The sequence below is a fragment of the Nuphar pumila genome, chromosome 6, assembly GCF_984573655.1.
Source record: "Nuphar pumila chromosome 6, dmNupPumi1.hap1.1, whole genome shotgun sequence".
Classification (NCBI taxonomy): Eukaryota; Viridiplantae; Streptophyta; class Magnoliopsida; order Nymphaeales; family Nymphaeaceae; genus Nuphar; species Nuphar pumila.
In genome coordinates, this window is record NC_143254.1 from 2758668 (window position 1) to 2774639 (window position 15972).

Sequence of the window (15972 nt, forward strand, 5' to 3'; positions counted from 1 at the left end):
ATCCATATCAACCAACTAAAACTCTTTTATTAATGAGTAAGCAAATTTCAAAGACAAGGTTTTCTTCAACTGAAAGTAAAGTAACAATTTCAGAAATTAAAATAACTAAAAGACAAAAGATAGAGCCACTAAGTCCTCTACTGAAGCCGACAAGCCCAAGTATAACTCATCCATCCCCAGATGCATGTCCAACTTCCCTGTTAACCATTTCATGTGAAAAACCAACAAAGTAGGGTGTCAGAACCGAAATTCTGAGCACAGCTACTTCTAAAGAAACCAGGTGAGAGAAAGAACATGGATAAGATTTCATGCAGTGATTGGAGTGAGTGCAGATATAAAATTTGCAACATTTAAATATCCATAACTACCAATGATTTCATTTACTCACCAATCAATAACAGTAAACAGTGTCATATATCAACAACTAAATAACCAACCTTTCAGCATGATTTCACAAAGTAAAGCGTATGCTACCACCAAATGATGTCATGATATCAAGAATGATTCAAACATGCATGATCTAATGCATAACAGAAAAATGCATGATTATGTGCAATGCATGATTTCTTCTATTATCTTTCATTTAAGTTCCATCTTTCCATATGCATGCCATATTAAATGCACACAACTTTAAGTTCCTCTTTTTAATTACCGTGGCCCGCGGATACACCAAACGGGTACAAACCCCGAGGTCAAGTAGGTTCCCAGGGTAGCTTAACACACAATTTGTATTTTATTACTGGGTTCCAACTTAGCCCTCGACCGATATCAGGAAACAGCACCATCCATCGGAACATTAGACCTCCACATCTAATGTCGATGACACAAGGGACACCCCACGCCCACAAGTGCCACCTACTTGGTACCATAAAATCACAGCTGTGACTAACACACCACTCCCGGGTAAAGTGGCGGATTCTCCCTAAAACCGTGGCCAGGAGAAGAACCTCAATATCGGGTTCAGGGGCAACAACGCACACGGAGTTTTTGTATCCTCACAGTCTCCCCAAGACCGGATATCCAAGATTCTCATACTCCAGATGAGATATCCCAGAATGTAAATTACACTGTTCTTATTATATTTTTATTTAATTCATTCTTTAAGTTTGCAACACAATATGCAAAAGTAAAGTGAAAAATCCGCATCCTCCCTTGCGGGGACCCATTCGGGACTCCAGCCCGTAACCACCACTAGAACAGTGTAGTAATGTGCCAAGTGATGCATTTAGAAACATAAATAAAAGAAAACCAACCCACGGCACTCCAGGCCGATGATGGTCCAATTTGGCCATCGGTGCATCACATAATAAAACCATAACAGTGTTTCCTTTATAACACTAAGCCAAAATGCCAAACAACATACATATTCATGCAAATATAAACCCAAACATATGCATGTCATAATTCATTCATATGCATTTTCAATATGTGTGTGTTACCTACATCACATATGGGTCTTAACCAATCCATGGTTTCTTTAAGTGTGTGAGTGTACATGTACCATTTCACACATAAATCAAGTGTACATGTTCAAGAAGACTTACTAATGATTGAATCATGCTCACGCTCATGCGTACCATAATCATAACAGTTAGTGAAAGCATAACCTCCACGGCAAGTGTTTTCTCTCAATCCAATACACAAGCTTTTAAATAACACATGGATTCTAGCCAAAAATATAATGTTCAGCTAGGGACATACAAGAAAGATACATTCCATATGTATAATTTCAGTTTCATGTATCCATCCTCCCTAAACAGTGTAACATGAGCACTGTTATACACAACTGACCCATTAATGATTACTAACAAGTATAACTAGTTAGTCATGCTTCATTTTATGTCAATAGATTGCCCAACAGAAAATACTAATGAACCCATTCTCTAATGATAACAGTTGTGCCCAGTTTACCGAATATGAATGGGGAACTGTACAAAAGAATGGAGGTCGGCTATGTGTACCTAATAATGCTGTCCTCCTATTTGGCACATCACAATATGACATTTCAAGACAAATTTTTAAATAGATTTCGGAGGCTTGATAACCCCAAATGAAAACAGCAAGAACAAAACAAATCATCCTTCTCATGAAACAGGTTACAGATTCCTTTCAGGTATAACTATGCCATGAAGACATTAATTTAGTAATAATCAAGCACAGGTAAGAAGAATAAAGGAAGCAAGAGTGTGGAAGGACCATATGATTTCCATCTCAACTCAAGTGAAAACTCCATTATGACAGGTTACGGACTAACTATCAGTCTAGTGAAATTTCAGTACAAGAATACAAGGCAAAATACGCAGGCCAATATATGCAGTTTTAAAACTGAACACACGTTGAGCTGTGTAATGGCATTCCAACATTCAGTTTTAGATTCTCATTCTAATACCCAATTTCAGTTATATCATGCAGCCTTTCATAAGTCTGGGTGTTATGATTTCAAATTTTTGCGTATTCAGCAGCAAGTATAGCAGTACATTATCATACTTATCAAAATATGAAGGAATGATATTCAGCAACCAATCACATCAATGTACACGGCTTAATATGAACATTTTAATCCAATAGCATAAAAAGATTTTGTCTACAAGAAACTTCATGATGCACCTAATGCCCATCGTGTAACCTACCCAAGTCAGGTTATACATGACTCTCCCTATACACATACAATGATAACAAAACCCCAAATAAAGTTTTATTTTAATTTGATAATGGCAACCGAATCCCCCAAATCTGATTGATTAGGGTCTCTGACAACCTTCATAACCTCCTCCCCATTCAACATCAACACTGAAACCCAACAGTTTATGTGCCCAGAACAGTTCTTTTTGCTATTTCACAAACACCAACTTAAAAAAAATCGCCCAAATTAGAAATCTCTGTCCAGGCTATTTATTTTTCCTAAGCAATTCACCTCTTTACGTAATACAATCATACTAAACACCACAAGAAAATCCAAAATGAAGAAAAACAAGTAAAACAAACAGATCCAAAGACTATATAGCTCCAAAAACGATACCAACATCCAAAAACATCATCTACCGAAACACCCGTTAAAAATCTCTAAGATTTTCATTAAAGGGGATCAAGTGCACACACAGGAAACCCTCTTTTTTTTTTATACGAGTCACAGGCCAGCACCCAGCCGACTGGGTCGGCTGGGCCTGCTATGGCCCGGTCCAAAAGAAGTAGAGCACCCAGCCGACTGGGTCGGCTGGGCCCTGCTAACACAGCACCCAGCCGACTGGGTCGGCTGGGCTTGTCGCCTCCAACCCATGCACTAGTGGCCTGCAACATGAAACAACATTTTTTTTCAAGCATATACGATTACTGTTTTCATAAACATATACGATTTCTGTTTTCCGATTTCAATATTTAGGGCATATTAAGAAAACCCCCAAATCAATTTGATTTGGGTATTTAGGGTTTATCAAGAAAACCCCCAAATCAACGTATGGAATCGAACCCCTGTTCGATTCCTCACCCAGGTTCGAAGAAGAACCGTACCTTATTGAAGATTTCCGGCGATCGGAGGCTCGGGACATGCAGGCACAGACGGCTGGTGTCGCTCCCCGCGGCTGCCGTGAAGAAGGGAGCTTGCTGGAAGACTTTGGTGGCTGTTGGTGGCTACTGGTGGCTGCGGTTTGCCGCAGCACTTTCCGGCGACCTCTTCTTCCTCCGGTGTGTGCACGCAGACAGGGAGAGGGAGATTGAGGGACTGAGTGGAGAGAGAGGCGAGGGATAGAGATGAGGCTGAGTGAAGAGGGTCCCCTCTCCACTCCCTCTTATCGGGCAAGACCCCTCCCCCCCTTCACGTCGAGATGGGGGGGAGGTCGGTTACGCCCTGCGTAACCCCCCCCTTTCCCCCTTTTCCTTTTTTGTTACGGGAGTTTCGGGCAACCCTTATCGGGTTGCCCTTTTCTCTTAAAAGGGTTGACATGGGGTGGGGCTCGGGTCCGAACCCGGGACCCGTAACCCGACCCCCAACATAATATGGATCCACAAGTGGATCCAAATGGATCCACTGTGGATCCTCGGATAAATTTTAAAACTTAATTTTTTTTATTTAGTGTTATTATTATTATTAATTCAAGATTTAAACCAAATAACCCTAATTACCCCCTTTATGGGTCCTAGATCCGAAATATGGATCTAGGCCCAACTTGAAAAATTTTGAAATATTTTCTAATAACAATCTCGGGTTTTACAACGGTGAACTCCTGTGAGGAAGTGTATGGTCCAAGATCAGGTATACCATCTAGGGCGGAATTCCTTGTGAGGTTACACATTTCCCAGACCAGGTGATCCGGCGTTGATCTTGTTGTTTGTATTAGTAGCTATCGACCCCAAGAGCGGTCTTTTGTGTTGATGCGTGTATCGCAATGATTTTCATTGGATATGGCATATGTTGGGGATCAGTTTCCCCAAGGGTTTCGCTGTGAGGTTATACATTTTCCAGATCGAGTGACCCGGCTAGAGTGGGAGATCTCTGTGAGAATGTACACTGTCCACGAACGGGTAGCTGCAAAGACGGTGAAGTCCTGTGAGGAAGTGTAGGGTCCATAATCAGGTATACCCTCTAGGGCGGTAATTCCTTGTCCGGTCGTATATCTCTCGGACCGAACGATCCGACGTGGATCTTGTGTTTTCGCTTACCATAAAAAGTTATGGTGAGCTGTGACGATCTTTTGGGATTGTTTGTGATAGCCAACTATGAATTCATAGTTTCGGCTTTCTGTTTTAGCATGATTACATGCTTGACTCAGGTGTGAGAATTAGATCATTGGTGATTTGAGTTAGTGATCATGTTTTGGCCCTTCTACGGAAGGGTGAACTTCTCTGAGAAAGTATGACGCCTTAGTGCGTCATAACCGGTGACGGTTAGCCGCGTAAGACTTTGAGAGATGATGATAGATTAAGGTTGTTCAGGACAATGCGTTTGTTAGAAGTAGTGAGCGACAAACGATGTCCTGATGGTGATTAGATGCAGAGACCTCGTTCTAGGAACGAGGACAAGCTTGTTGCGTAGTAGTTCTCAACTTACGATCAAATGGATCGTATGCTGCGTTGGTCAGTTGCACTGCTTACTTGCTTTGAACTGCTTACTTGCGTTGAACTGCTTACTGTTTGCACTACTTACGCATTTGCACTGCTTACTCGCTTGCACTACTTACTCGCTCGCACGCCTTATTCGCTTGTACTGCTTAAGTGTTTGCACTATTCACCTGCTTGCATTGCTTACCTGTTTAACTGCATATCTGCTTTAAACTGCGTAGCCTACTAAATTAAATGTACTTAATTCAGTTCCTTGTAGTCTCTCTTGTGCACCTACTAGTTTTTCGCGAAACTAACCCATTCTATGGGTACAGGTGTTTATTAGGTACACTACGGGCGATGGAGCGATGGTGCGATTCGCTTCTTTCTGCTGGCGTCTTGGCTTTGAGTTTTTAGTTTTTCTTTAGATTATTGGATAGTGGGAAAATGCTTATTTTGTAAAAAACTGTAGATTTTATTAATAATCTATTATTTTATTTTCTCACTTCCCTTAAGTATTTGTTTAATATGAAATGATGATTTTACTGCTAACGTACCCAAAATTTGGTAACTTGTGCTCCTTTCTAAATTGCTTCCGTTGTCGATTTTAAAAGTAAAAACTTAAATCTTTGAAAGGTTTTTCGTCAATGTTTTGGAAAACACAAGTTGAAATTTTGGGGCGTTACACAAAATCTAACCCGACCCGCCAACCCGCTTCTTAGCTGGGTTAGGGTTTGGCTTAAATGGGTTTGTGTCGTAAACGGGTTGACCCGCCTAACCCATTTATTAAACGGGTAGTGTTCATGTTAGGGGTATGCCAACCCGCCAACCCGTTTGACATGTTTAATAAACAGGTTAGGCGGGCGGGTCAACCCGCAACCCGTTTATATATATGTTAACTTATCTAACCCTAACTCCTAACTTTACACTTTAGTCACCCACCTAACTCCTTCCTACCCAGCTGCAACCGAGAGCCCGAGACCTCTCATCTCCAACGGTGGTGTGCGCATGTGCAGTTATCGTGTTTATGTTATCGGGTCAACCCGTTTAATAAACAGGTCGCCGTGTCGTGTAATCGTGTCGTGTCGACCCGGCCCGTTTATTAAACGGGTTAACTGTGTCGTGTCGGGTTACCCGTTTAATAAATGGGTTGTGTTCGTATTTGCCACATCCGGCCCGTTTAATAAACGGGTCGTGTTCGTGCTGAGGTATTCTGACCCGCCAACCCGACCCGATTGCTACCCCTAGTGAAACCCTTCATGGATCATTAGAGAGTTTGTAAAATGGCTCTGGGTCATATGTCCATCCAAACTTAGTAAAAAATTAAGTCCCCTCCAAAGCACAAGGTTATGCTTGTTGATCTCTAGGCATTTTCAAGTTCTTTCCACAAATCTTCTTTGTCCAACAAAGTCCATACGTAAAACCACTATAAGAAAGGAAACCCCACCCAAGTCACTCTAAAAAATGATAGAAATTTCTAACCCTTATACACCCCTCTGCCCAATGATTGATTCAAGCATCAATACATGCATTCTAGGAGAATAACACAAACAGAGATGTAAGATATTTACATACATTATGTGATTATGTAATAAAAGATACCTATAGTAATACAACATCTTCCTATACACAATTAAGTTAATGTGATAACAAGAAAGGCCTGATTGTCAAATAAAGAAAATAATGAATGCCATAAACATCTACATGTTTTCCACAGAATACAAAAGTATGCCAAACACCTCTATCAGCATAAACGACTGCAAAAGCACAAGCCAAACCATTCCCAAATTCTAACTCAGGATATTGAGTAACGAATATGAAACTTCTAGGCAAACCAAAAAATAAAGTGGAGTATAGAAGCTGTGACCAGACAAACTCAGGTTCATTATTACAAAATGTAAAACAGAATTAAATAAATTTTGTTCTTCAGAATCAGCTAATAGTGCATTATGATTGGTGGTATCAGGAGTCAAATTTATCTTACAAAAACTAAGCACAAAAAACTATTTCATGGGAAAAGGAAATGCATAAAGGGAGAATGAGAAAACAAAGTAAAAATAGCAGTGAAGAGTTGCATACTTGAGAGCAAGTCTGGCAGCCAGTTGCTTATCTTTCAACCTCAAACAATACTGCCAACTGTTACTCCAGATATTATGCACTCCATAACCATATGACAGTTCAGTGGCTGAATGATTTTCCTCTCCTCGTTCAACAAGCAACTGTAGTAACCGATCAGAAGCCCCATCACGTAAGCAGCGATCAGATAGGGCAACAGCATCCATATATTTTCCTTCACTGATTAATCTGTAAACAAACATATACAGAGATTCAGAAAAATACAATGAAGTCTCAGATCACTTGATACTTGATAGAAACAATCTAGATAAGAATGGTTCTTGTTCATCATGTTAGGAAGTGAAAATGCACTTTCACCTGCATCACTCTAAATCAACAAGTCCACTAGTAACTTCCAGATTGCAAATTAGAAATACGACAGGTTCTGTACAAGATAAATATTGAAAGGAGAATGCCATGGAACCAAAACACAAGATGTTGGTCAAATTGAAAAACCGTGTCTATGAAACATTAAGGAAAATACTCCATAAAAGTATTTGCAAGAAATCATATCATGATAACCATTGTGACCACGAAATACCAAGGAAAAATACTTCACAAAATAGTATATAAATTACCCTAATAGGCAAGGAAAATAAGCCGAGCTGTATGCATCTCATTTGCTTCGTTCAATTCATTCTACTATCATCAGCATGTACATTTCTATCATTAAATTACATACATAAATAAAGCATAAACTAGTACAAAGACGGTAGAAAAGGTTAAAAATTGCAACTCCTACAAGTAAAGCATCTAAGTATAAGCACAGATTTCACAGTATATTACAAAACAAGTCAAATTTCTCATCTTACTCTATCTACATAAAAGCGGAAGGATAGTGTGATGCCAAAAATTTGATTCTTCATGACTTTTTTTCCAAATGACACTGTTGCCATGTGTTCTGGGAATGTAATTTTAAATTTGTTTGCACATTTATATGTTTTTTTGGAAAAAAACAAGTTAATTACATGGCATTTGCATAATATTTTCAAAAACTAAAGAATTACCATGTAACTAGGTATCTCTCTCACTAAAAATAAATTAAACCTCATTATGCGTGGTCAGCCAACCCTATGCACAACATATAAGATCGGTATTCCTTTTAAATCTTCCATTATTACAATTTACTAATTAAGTTGTCATTTATTTTATCTGGCCTTCAACTAAATGGGCTAAATCTCTCCAACTCAATAAATTGCCCTTTTTATCTCAACACTTAAATGATCTTTGTTATGTTTGGTATTTTTTATCTAAAAAAAATTATATCTATTAGTATATGCCTTTTATTTTGCAAAACTATACAAAAAGTATTCTTAAAATGTTTTAAATTATCAACATGTTCTTGGTTCCAACTATTTTTACTTCAATCTTGATAAAGAGTATTGGATTTCAACTTTTTTCAGTATCTAACTATCTAAGTTATTTTGTAGGGCCTAGCCATATGGACGGGCTGATGGTCTAGTTTTAATAATACAAGCATTTCTACAGCAACTAGCTCCAGTCCATAAGATAGAACTTTTTCTCTTCATGATGCAGCCTTCAGCGGGTTTTGTTAATGACAGCGAGGACACGGCCACCTGATGCGATCTCCAACCCTCGTGTGGCCTTGATGGAGGTTGGGAAGGCACGACTGTATACAGTCGTGTGCTGAACAGGCTAAAACAATAATGCTCACCCAGACGGTGATGCTTGAATTTATTTATATCAATGCCAAATGTCAGTGAACAGGTTGCTGATAAAAAAATTGATGGAAAAAGGCAAACAACGAACAGTAATAGAAAATGGGGAAAAATTGACAGGCAAACAAAAAGGCAAAGAAAACTGTGGTTATTCTTCTAAAAAACTGTCCTTCACGCAACCCTAAACAGTGCTTTTAAAGATGGCCACTGGATCCGGTTCTCGGGTCCAGACCCGTACCCGGACCAGGACCCGAGAAGACTTCAATTTGGGACTGGATCGGTGTCGAGCCGGGTCTTCCCTTTTCAGGAGTAGGTGCGTGTTATCTTCCTGCATCGAGTCAACTCACCTGTGGTCGGATCCTTCTGCTGGATCCGATCGTCCATTCCAAATGGTGGGTCGGGTTCCCTGGCCGTGCCAGGGTCACATGGTACTGGTACCGCCTGCTCTGCATCACTTCACCTGCATTACTCCAACGAAAAGCAGGGAAAGTTCTGGAGTCTTATTTGCACCTTTGGTAACTTGAAAAGAGTGAGCAGGAATGTCGGAATACTATTCAGCACATGTTCTATAATTGTAATTCTGCCAGACAAGGACAGATATCTGTCCTTCAAGACTATAATTTGTTTTCCACCTTGTCAATGGCTCCCTCATAGTGCATACTTCTGAAAATGCCATTGTTGGTGCTCACAGCGAAGTATCTCATGGGTCATTTTCCCAATCTGCACCTGGAAACTATTCTGGACAAATGCTTGAGTGAATCAGGAACACTGAAAAGGGTTGTTTCTATATTGTCTTCATTGACATGTAGGTCAGACACTAAGGAGAAACATCTCAAAAGGACGCAAAATCTCCATGACTGTCCTTCCTCTTCCTAACCAAAGATGAGCAGGTCATGAGTGAATAAGATGTGGGTGAGTGGTGTGGTTCCATCTATCTTAATCTCTCTAATGAAGCAGCTCTCCCTAGCCTTCCTAAATCGGCATTCAGCCCCTCATAAGCTATGTTAAAAAGCAGCAGCAAGATTAGGTCTCCTTGGAGGCCCTTCTCATTAGAAGTGGAGAATTCAACTTGTAATTGATGCTCACTGATATCTCTGCTGAGGATGTCACTAATCTAGCTCATCCATTTGCTGTCCAACTTCATGGAGACCATACATTAGTGAAGGTAATTCCTATCAACAGAGTCAAAAGCCTTATGAATATCACTTTGACCATAAATGTGTCATTTGTTTCCTGCAAAAGAAAAGTATCCTTCTGTTTGCCAGGATACCACATTCAAGAATCAGTCAACCTAGTATGAACGCATGTCAATTCGTGATATAAACTATGGCAGCATTGATTTCAGTCTTTCAGTGAGGGCCTTGGTGACAAATTTGCAACACCTGTTGAGAAGAGCAATCGGTCAAAATTTGTCAATGCTATTTGATAGCACCCAAGCTTCAATACAATCCCTAGGTTTCCGGGTTGAATAGTTCTTAGGGAAAATTGGAAATAGGGACAAAAGGGTGATGTATTGAGTGACGTGAGAGTCAGCCAAGTAGCAAATCTCAAGCCTGAACTCAATCTAGTCACAGCGTAAGAAACGATAGAGATGTTGGGAGAAGAAATTGGGAATGGAAAGAGAGGTGAGAATAGGCGAGTGTGAATGCCCTATTTGAGGTAGAGTTCCTCCATTAAGTTTCTCATTTCTCTAACAATCCCAATTCAATACATTCTCTTTATTTTATAGTATCACTTCCCCCAATTGATCCCTCACTAACACTGGAGTCTGCACCCTCTTATGGGTCTCGGACTCAATTCGACATTATACAAGACCTATCCAATAAAACTCCCACTACAAATTATTCTATCAGACAGACTCGACAGGATCTGCTCGTTACAAATAACTGATTTGTATCACCAGCACTCCCTTCCATTTTAGTATTAGGGTAGATCAACTCATCTCCATAACATCCTTCCATTTGACCAAAATTCCCCAAGGGGGCATTTGTTTCATGCTCTTTCCTATGAAAGAGTCTCTCTTTCATAGGAAATAGGGCATCTTTGCTACAAACAGTGAAACAAACATTTCTATAAGAAATATATGGTGGGACCCACATAATAACTGCAAAAAAGTAGCTTTACTATCAAAATGGGTTCATACCTCCTCTCCTCTCCCCACCCCCACCCCTCCCCTCTCCTCTCCTCTCCTCTCCTCTCCTAGGGAAGCACTTCCCCTCCAAAGTGGCTCTTTCAAAAGAAAGAGGCTTCCCTTGATTGGGAGTGTAACAAACACCCCCTAAAGGGATCCATGAAGCCTAGCTTGCAAACTAACCCAAAAACTCAATAGAATTAGATAGAAAACCATCCGGCCCCAATGCCTTATTAGGTGGCATGGCTCAAATCACTAATTTGGTCTCCTCCTCCAAGAAAGGCATAGTTTTTTTGAATCTGGATTAGAGAGTCCCTAAAGAGATGGCTAAGATAGACGGGCTTCAATCTGATGGGCATTAAATCTCAGTTGCTGAAACCAAGTGCCCTGCTTCGTTATAAAGTTGGTCCTTGATTTTCAGCGAGGGAATGTAGCTCTCGTCCTTGCCCTAGCAAAGGCCATCTAATGCAAGAATCTTGTACTGATATGCCCTCAAACATCCAAGTTACACGAGGCCATTACTTCCAATCTTAACTCCTTGTGTATCCCGTCCATAGATTCTATGTATTCACAGACTGGATATTATTTTAGATTTGATCCCAGTTAGACTCCCCACCTGATGATACTATTTTGCCATTCTTGTAATTCAATATCCCAGTATTTGATTTTCTTGAATCTCCCTTACATGCAGATTGTCTCCATTATTGAAATTTTGTTTTCCAATTTTCTCGGTTTTATGCATCAATTTGGAAGCTACTTGGTCCTTATTCCACCAAACCTTCATCAAATGTTGAAAATAGGAGTACAAGTCACCATTGCTCAAACTAAAAATTCTTTACTGGCATGAAACCTTCACCCCCATTTGATTTGGATCCGATAGAAGGGTAGGGAAAATTAAACCTCTCCTCATGAAGCCAGTTAATGATATGAACTGTAACAAAAAGTTGGCCCAACTTCTTCAGTCACAAACGGCTTGCTTTTGTTAGAGCAAAATCTGTCTTTGTTAAGGGGAATATCTGCCAACTCCCATTGTTTCATGATTTTTTAATGTTCTCCATGGAGGATAAACACATTGGAAGATTGCAATCAGCAAAACTCAAGATGACATCAGAATCCCCACCAATGACACATGGATGATAATGTTAAGTTGTATATATATAACCATACATATATATTTGTTTCATATTGTACATATATAAATATATATTCATATATATATTTTATTTATAATAATGTAATAGATAATGAAAGGAAATAGGCGGAAGTGTAACCCAAGAATGTGCAAGCATTCACAAAGTCCAACAATGGACAAGCACTACGGTAATCAAACAAGAAGTCCACAAAGGGACAATATAAAAGCCTAAAAAGCTATGTCACATGGGTGCGGGTACGAGTACGGCACAATTTCAAAAATTTTGGACACGAGGACTCGGCTATATATATATATATATATATATATATATATATATATATATATATATATATATATATATATATATATATATATATATATATATATATATATATATATATATTTAACACTCCCCCTCAAACTTGACGGGAAAAGTTATCCTGAAAGTTTGAAAATACAAAAAGAATCTTGGGAAGAAGTTCAAATCATCAAGAGTCTTTAAGGGAAATCTCCATCTTTATGACATCTTAGAAAATTTTTTCAAATATAAGTCTTCAAAACGCCTTTATTGGTGATCATCCCCAAGCACCTTCATTGGTTATCTCCATGATGTATCGAAGGTATCACGTCTTAAAGATCTTGCATAGAAAAAACAAACCAAAAGAAGACTCCAAGTACTATTCTAGCCCAAGAGTTGCAAATTTTTTAACAACAATATATTGTAAAGCAAGAATAAAATGGTTTAAACACAATAGTAATAACTTTTTGAACCATTAGATATTAAGAAAGACAAGAGGAGCATCCCTCAAAGACGAAATTAAGTCATAATCAACTTATTTTTCAAGAAACTATAACTTTGATAATAAGAAGATTTGATTATTTAAAGGACATCTTATTCATTAAGAAGAGAAACAATTATGTATAACAATTATCTTAAATGAAATGGTGGTCTTCCACAAAACACACGAATCTCTCAAAAGAACGTCTATTAAAGACACTTTAAACAAAACCCATAAAAGGGTATAAATGGAAGAACACAAATAAAATAAATAAATCTTTATTTATCACAAAAATGACTAAGAAGCATTGATTATACACCATGTGAAAATGTCTTCATGACTAAAGCTATATGCTCAAAGGCACTAGATTCTCAATAGGCCAAAATAGGCACAAAGGCAAGATGAACACTCTCAAAGGAGTACACATGCACAAAGACATGAAAAAATAAAGAACAAGTTTATTGAATGAGTAAAAACTTTTACAAAACGGATTAGAAAGAGCTAATTAACTTCATGCTAATACACAATGTGGGCACGATAATCAATTAGAAACATAACTCACACATCTTAGTGATTTTAATTATAGAGGTCCAAATATAAATATATATATATATATAGATAATCAATGAAATGCATGAACTTTTATCGATAAATATTTTTCCATACAAGGAAAAAAACTAGTAAAGATTTAAAAAATTCATTACAGAATAAAAAAAATCTCACATGATAAAAAGAATGATATGCGCAAATCAAAACCAATTTGTGAAAGACGATAAATTTAAAAATTCTCATAAATATGGAATTTTGCAAATCTCAACAATTATTCATCCACTACAAGCAATCACCACATTAGACCTCTAAAACCCAGAAATCAAGTGTATAAGCGACTAGAACAAGAGTATAGATATAATGTCACTAAAGGGTCAAAGACACACACGAAGGTGTGTATAAACACATCTTGTCTACATATAATGACACTTAAAACTAGTGTATCAGCGATTAGAACAAGAGCATAATGCCAACAAAAGGCTAAAAATCACACATGAAAGTATGAATAAACAACTCTTGTCTACATATAACGACACAAAGGATCAAGTATATCAGCTACTAGAGCAAGAGTACAAAGCCAATAATGGGCTAAAAATCACACACAAAGGTGTGAATAAACATCTCTTGTCTACATATAATGACACTTAAAAACAAGTGTATCAACGACTAGAACAAGAGTACAAAGACAACAACGGGCTAAAAACACACACGAAGATGTGAACAAACATCTCTCGTCTACATATTACATATGACGACACTTAAATAAGAGGCATAAAAAGGAGAGGACACTCGAGGTAAGAAAACTTGTAATGGAAACACTAATGCAATTAAAAAATATCAATTTTGATCATATTTCGAAACATCATGGTTTCAACAATTAGATATTCATCACAGATACACATAATTAAAAGCATCCATAATAAAAACAATGGTCAAAAACAAAAGAGTGATTCAATACACACGCAATCAAATATCACAGAACTGTCAATCAAAGTCAAACTACAAGTTGACAATCTAAAATGATATAAATCGAGGTGCACAAATCTCACCCCAACAAACATCTCTGATTCAACAATAATAAGGCCAAGAAGATTGATGTTGTAATGAAGTGGATTGAATCTGATACACATGCAAGAACACACTTTCAATCAAGTAAAAATACTTGATTGAATCACGAAACCACCCACGCAAGGGTCTACAAACTTGTTATTGCATAGAAGCACTCAAGAATAAGTTAGGAATACAAGGCCACAAGAGGTCAATTTATAATACAATGGAGCCAATGGGGTGCAGCTCAATATGGCTATTGGGGCTGCACTCAACAGTCATAAATATAGTTGTTGGGGCAGCTCCAACAGCTATATGGAGTTGTCCCATCATAAATATAATTGTTGGGGCAGCTCCAACAGCTATATGGAGTTGTCCCATCAAATCTGAAAAAGACAAAAAGGTAAAAAAAAGAAAAAGACAAAAATAAATACATAAAATAAAATACAGAAATGTCAGCCCCTAATGGGTTGACACCTATTACAGAGAAAAGGCCGAAATACCCCTAATGGGTATTTCAGTTAACAATAAACACATATATACATATACATGTATATATACATATATATACACGTATATGTATATCTTAATACCCCCCTCAAACTCATGGTGCAACAACCGAGAGTTTGCCAAGTAAAAAGTGAAATTTGGGTGAAGGAAGTGCTTTGGTGAGGAAGTCTGCGAGTTGATACTCTGATGAAACATAAGGCAGTGTGATAATCTTCCGCAGAAATTCTTCCCGAACATAGTGGCAATCCATTTCAATGTGTTTTGTCCTCTCATGAAACGTATGATTGCTCGCGATATATACAACACTCTTATTGTCACAGCATAATCTGGAAGGTTCTGTGGTGTGAATTCTCAAATCCTCTAGTAGTTGTTGCAACCATACTAACTCAGACGTAGTCGTTGTCATGGCGCGATACTCAGCTTCAGTTGAGGAGAGAGACACCTTCTATTGCTTCTTGCATCGCCAGGAGATTAGGGAGTCACTTACAAAAATACACAAACCAGTAGTTGAGCGTCTATCATTCACATCCCCTCCACAGTCAGAATCTGAGTATGTAATGACTTCTAATGAGGAAGAAGATGATAAAAACAATCCATGACTTATAGAATTCTTAATATATCTAATAATTCTCATTACAACACTCATATGTACTGTAGTGGGAGCATGCTGAAATTGCATGGCAGAGTTAATAGCATGAGAGATATCAGGACGAGTAATAGAAAGGTAGGACAAAGCTCCAATCATTTGTCTGTATGGGGTTGGATCTTTCAGAAGTTCTCCATCATCCTTCTTCATTTTTGCATTTATGACCTCTAGAGTGTCATCCCGTTTTTCATCTGAGAGTCCTGATCTCTCTATGATCTCTGCGGCATACTTAGTCTATGACAAAAAATAACCACGAGGTGAGTAAGCTACTTCAATTCCAAAGAAATATTGTAAAAAGCCAAGATCTGTCATATCAAAGTTGTCTTTAAGCACATCTTTGATATGGTTTA

At 38.2% G+C, this 15972-nt stretch overlaps 1 protein-coding gene across 2 annotated transcripts in view; it reads right to left on the minus strand.

The window, feature by feature from the left end:
* LOC149833665 (zinc finger FYVE domain protein) overlaps nt 1–15972 on the minus strand; it is a 162911-nt gene that overhangs the window by 48405 nt on the left and 98534 nt on the right. For both annotated transcript variants that reach the window (XM_090010931.1, XM_090010932.1), the window contains exon 17: nt 7114–7338. In XM_090010931.1, the coding sequence (XP_089867057.1) occupies nt 7114–7338 (225 nt within the window). The remainder of the gene's footprint in view (nt 1–7113; nt 7339–15972) is intronic.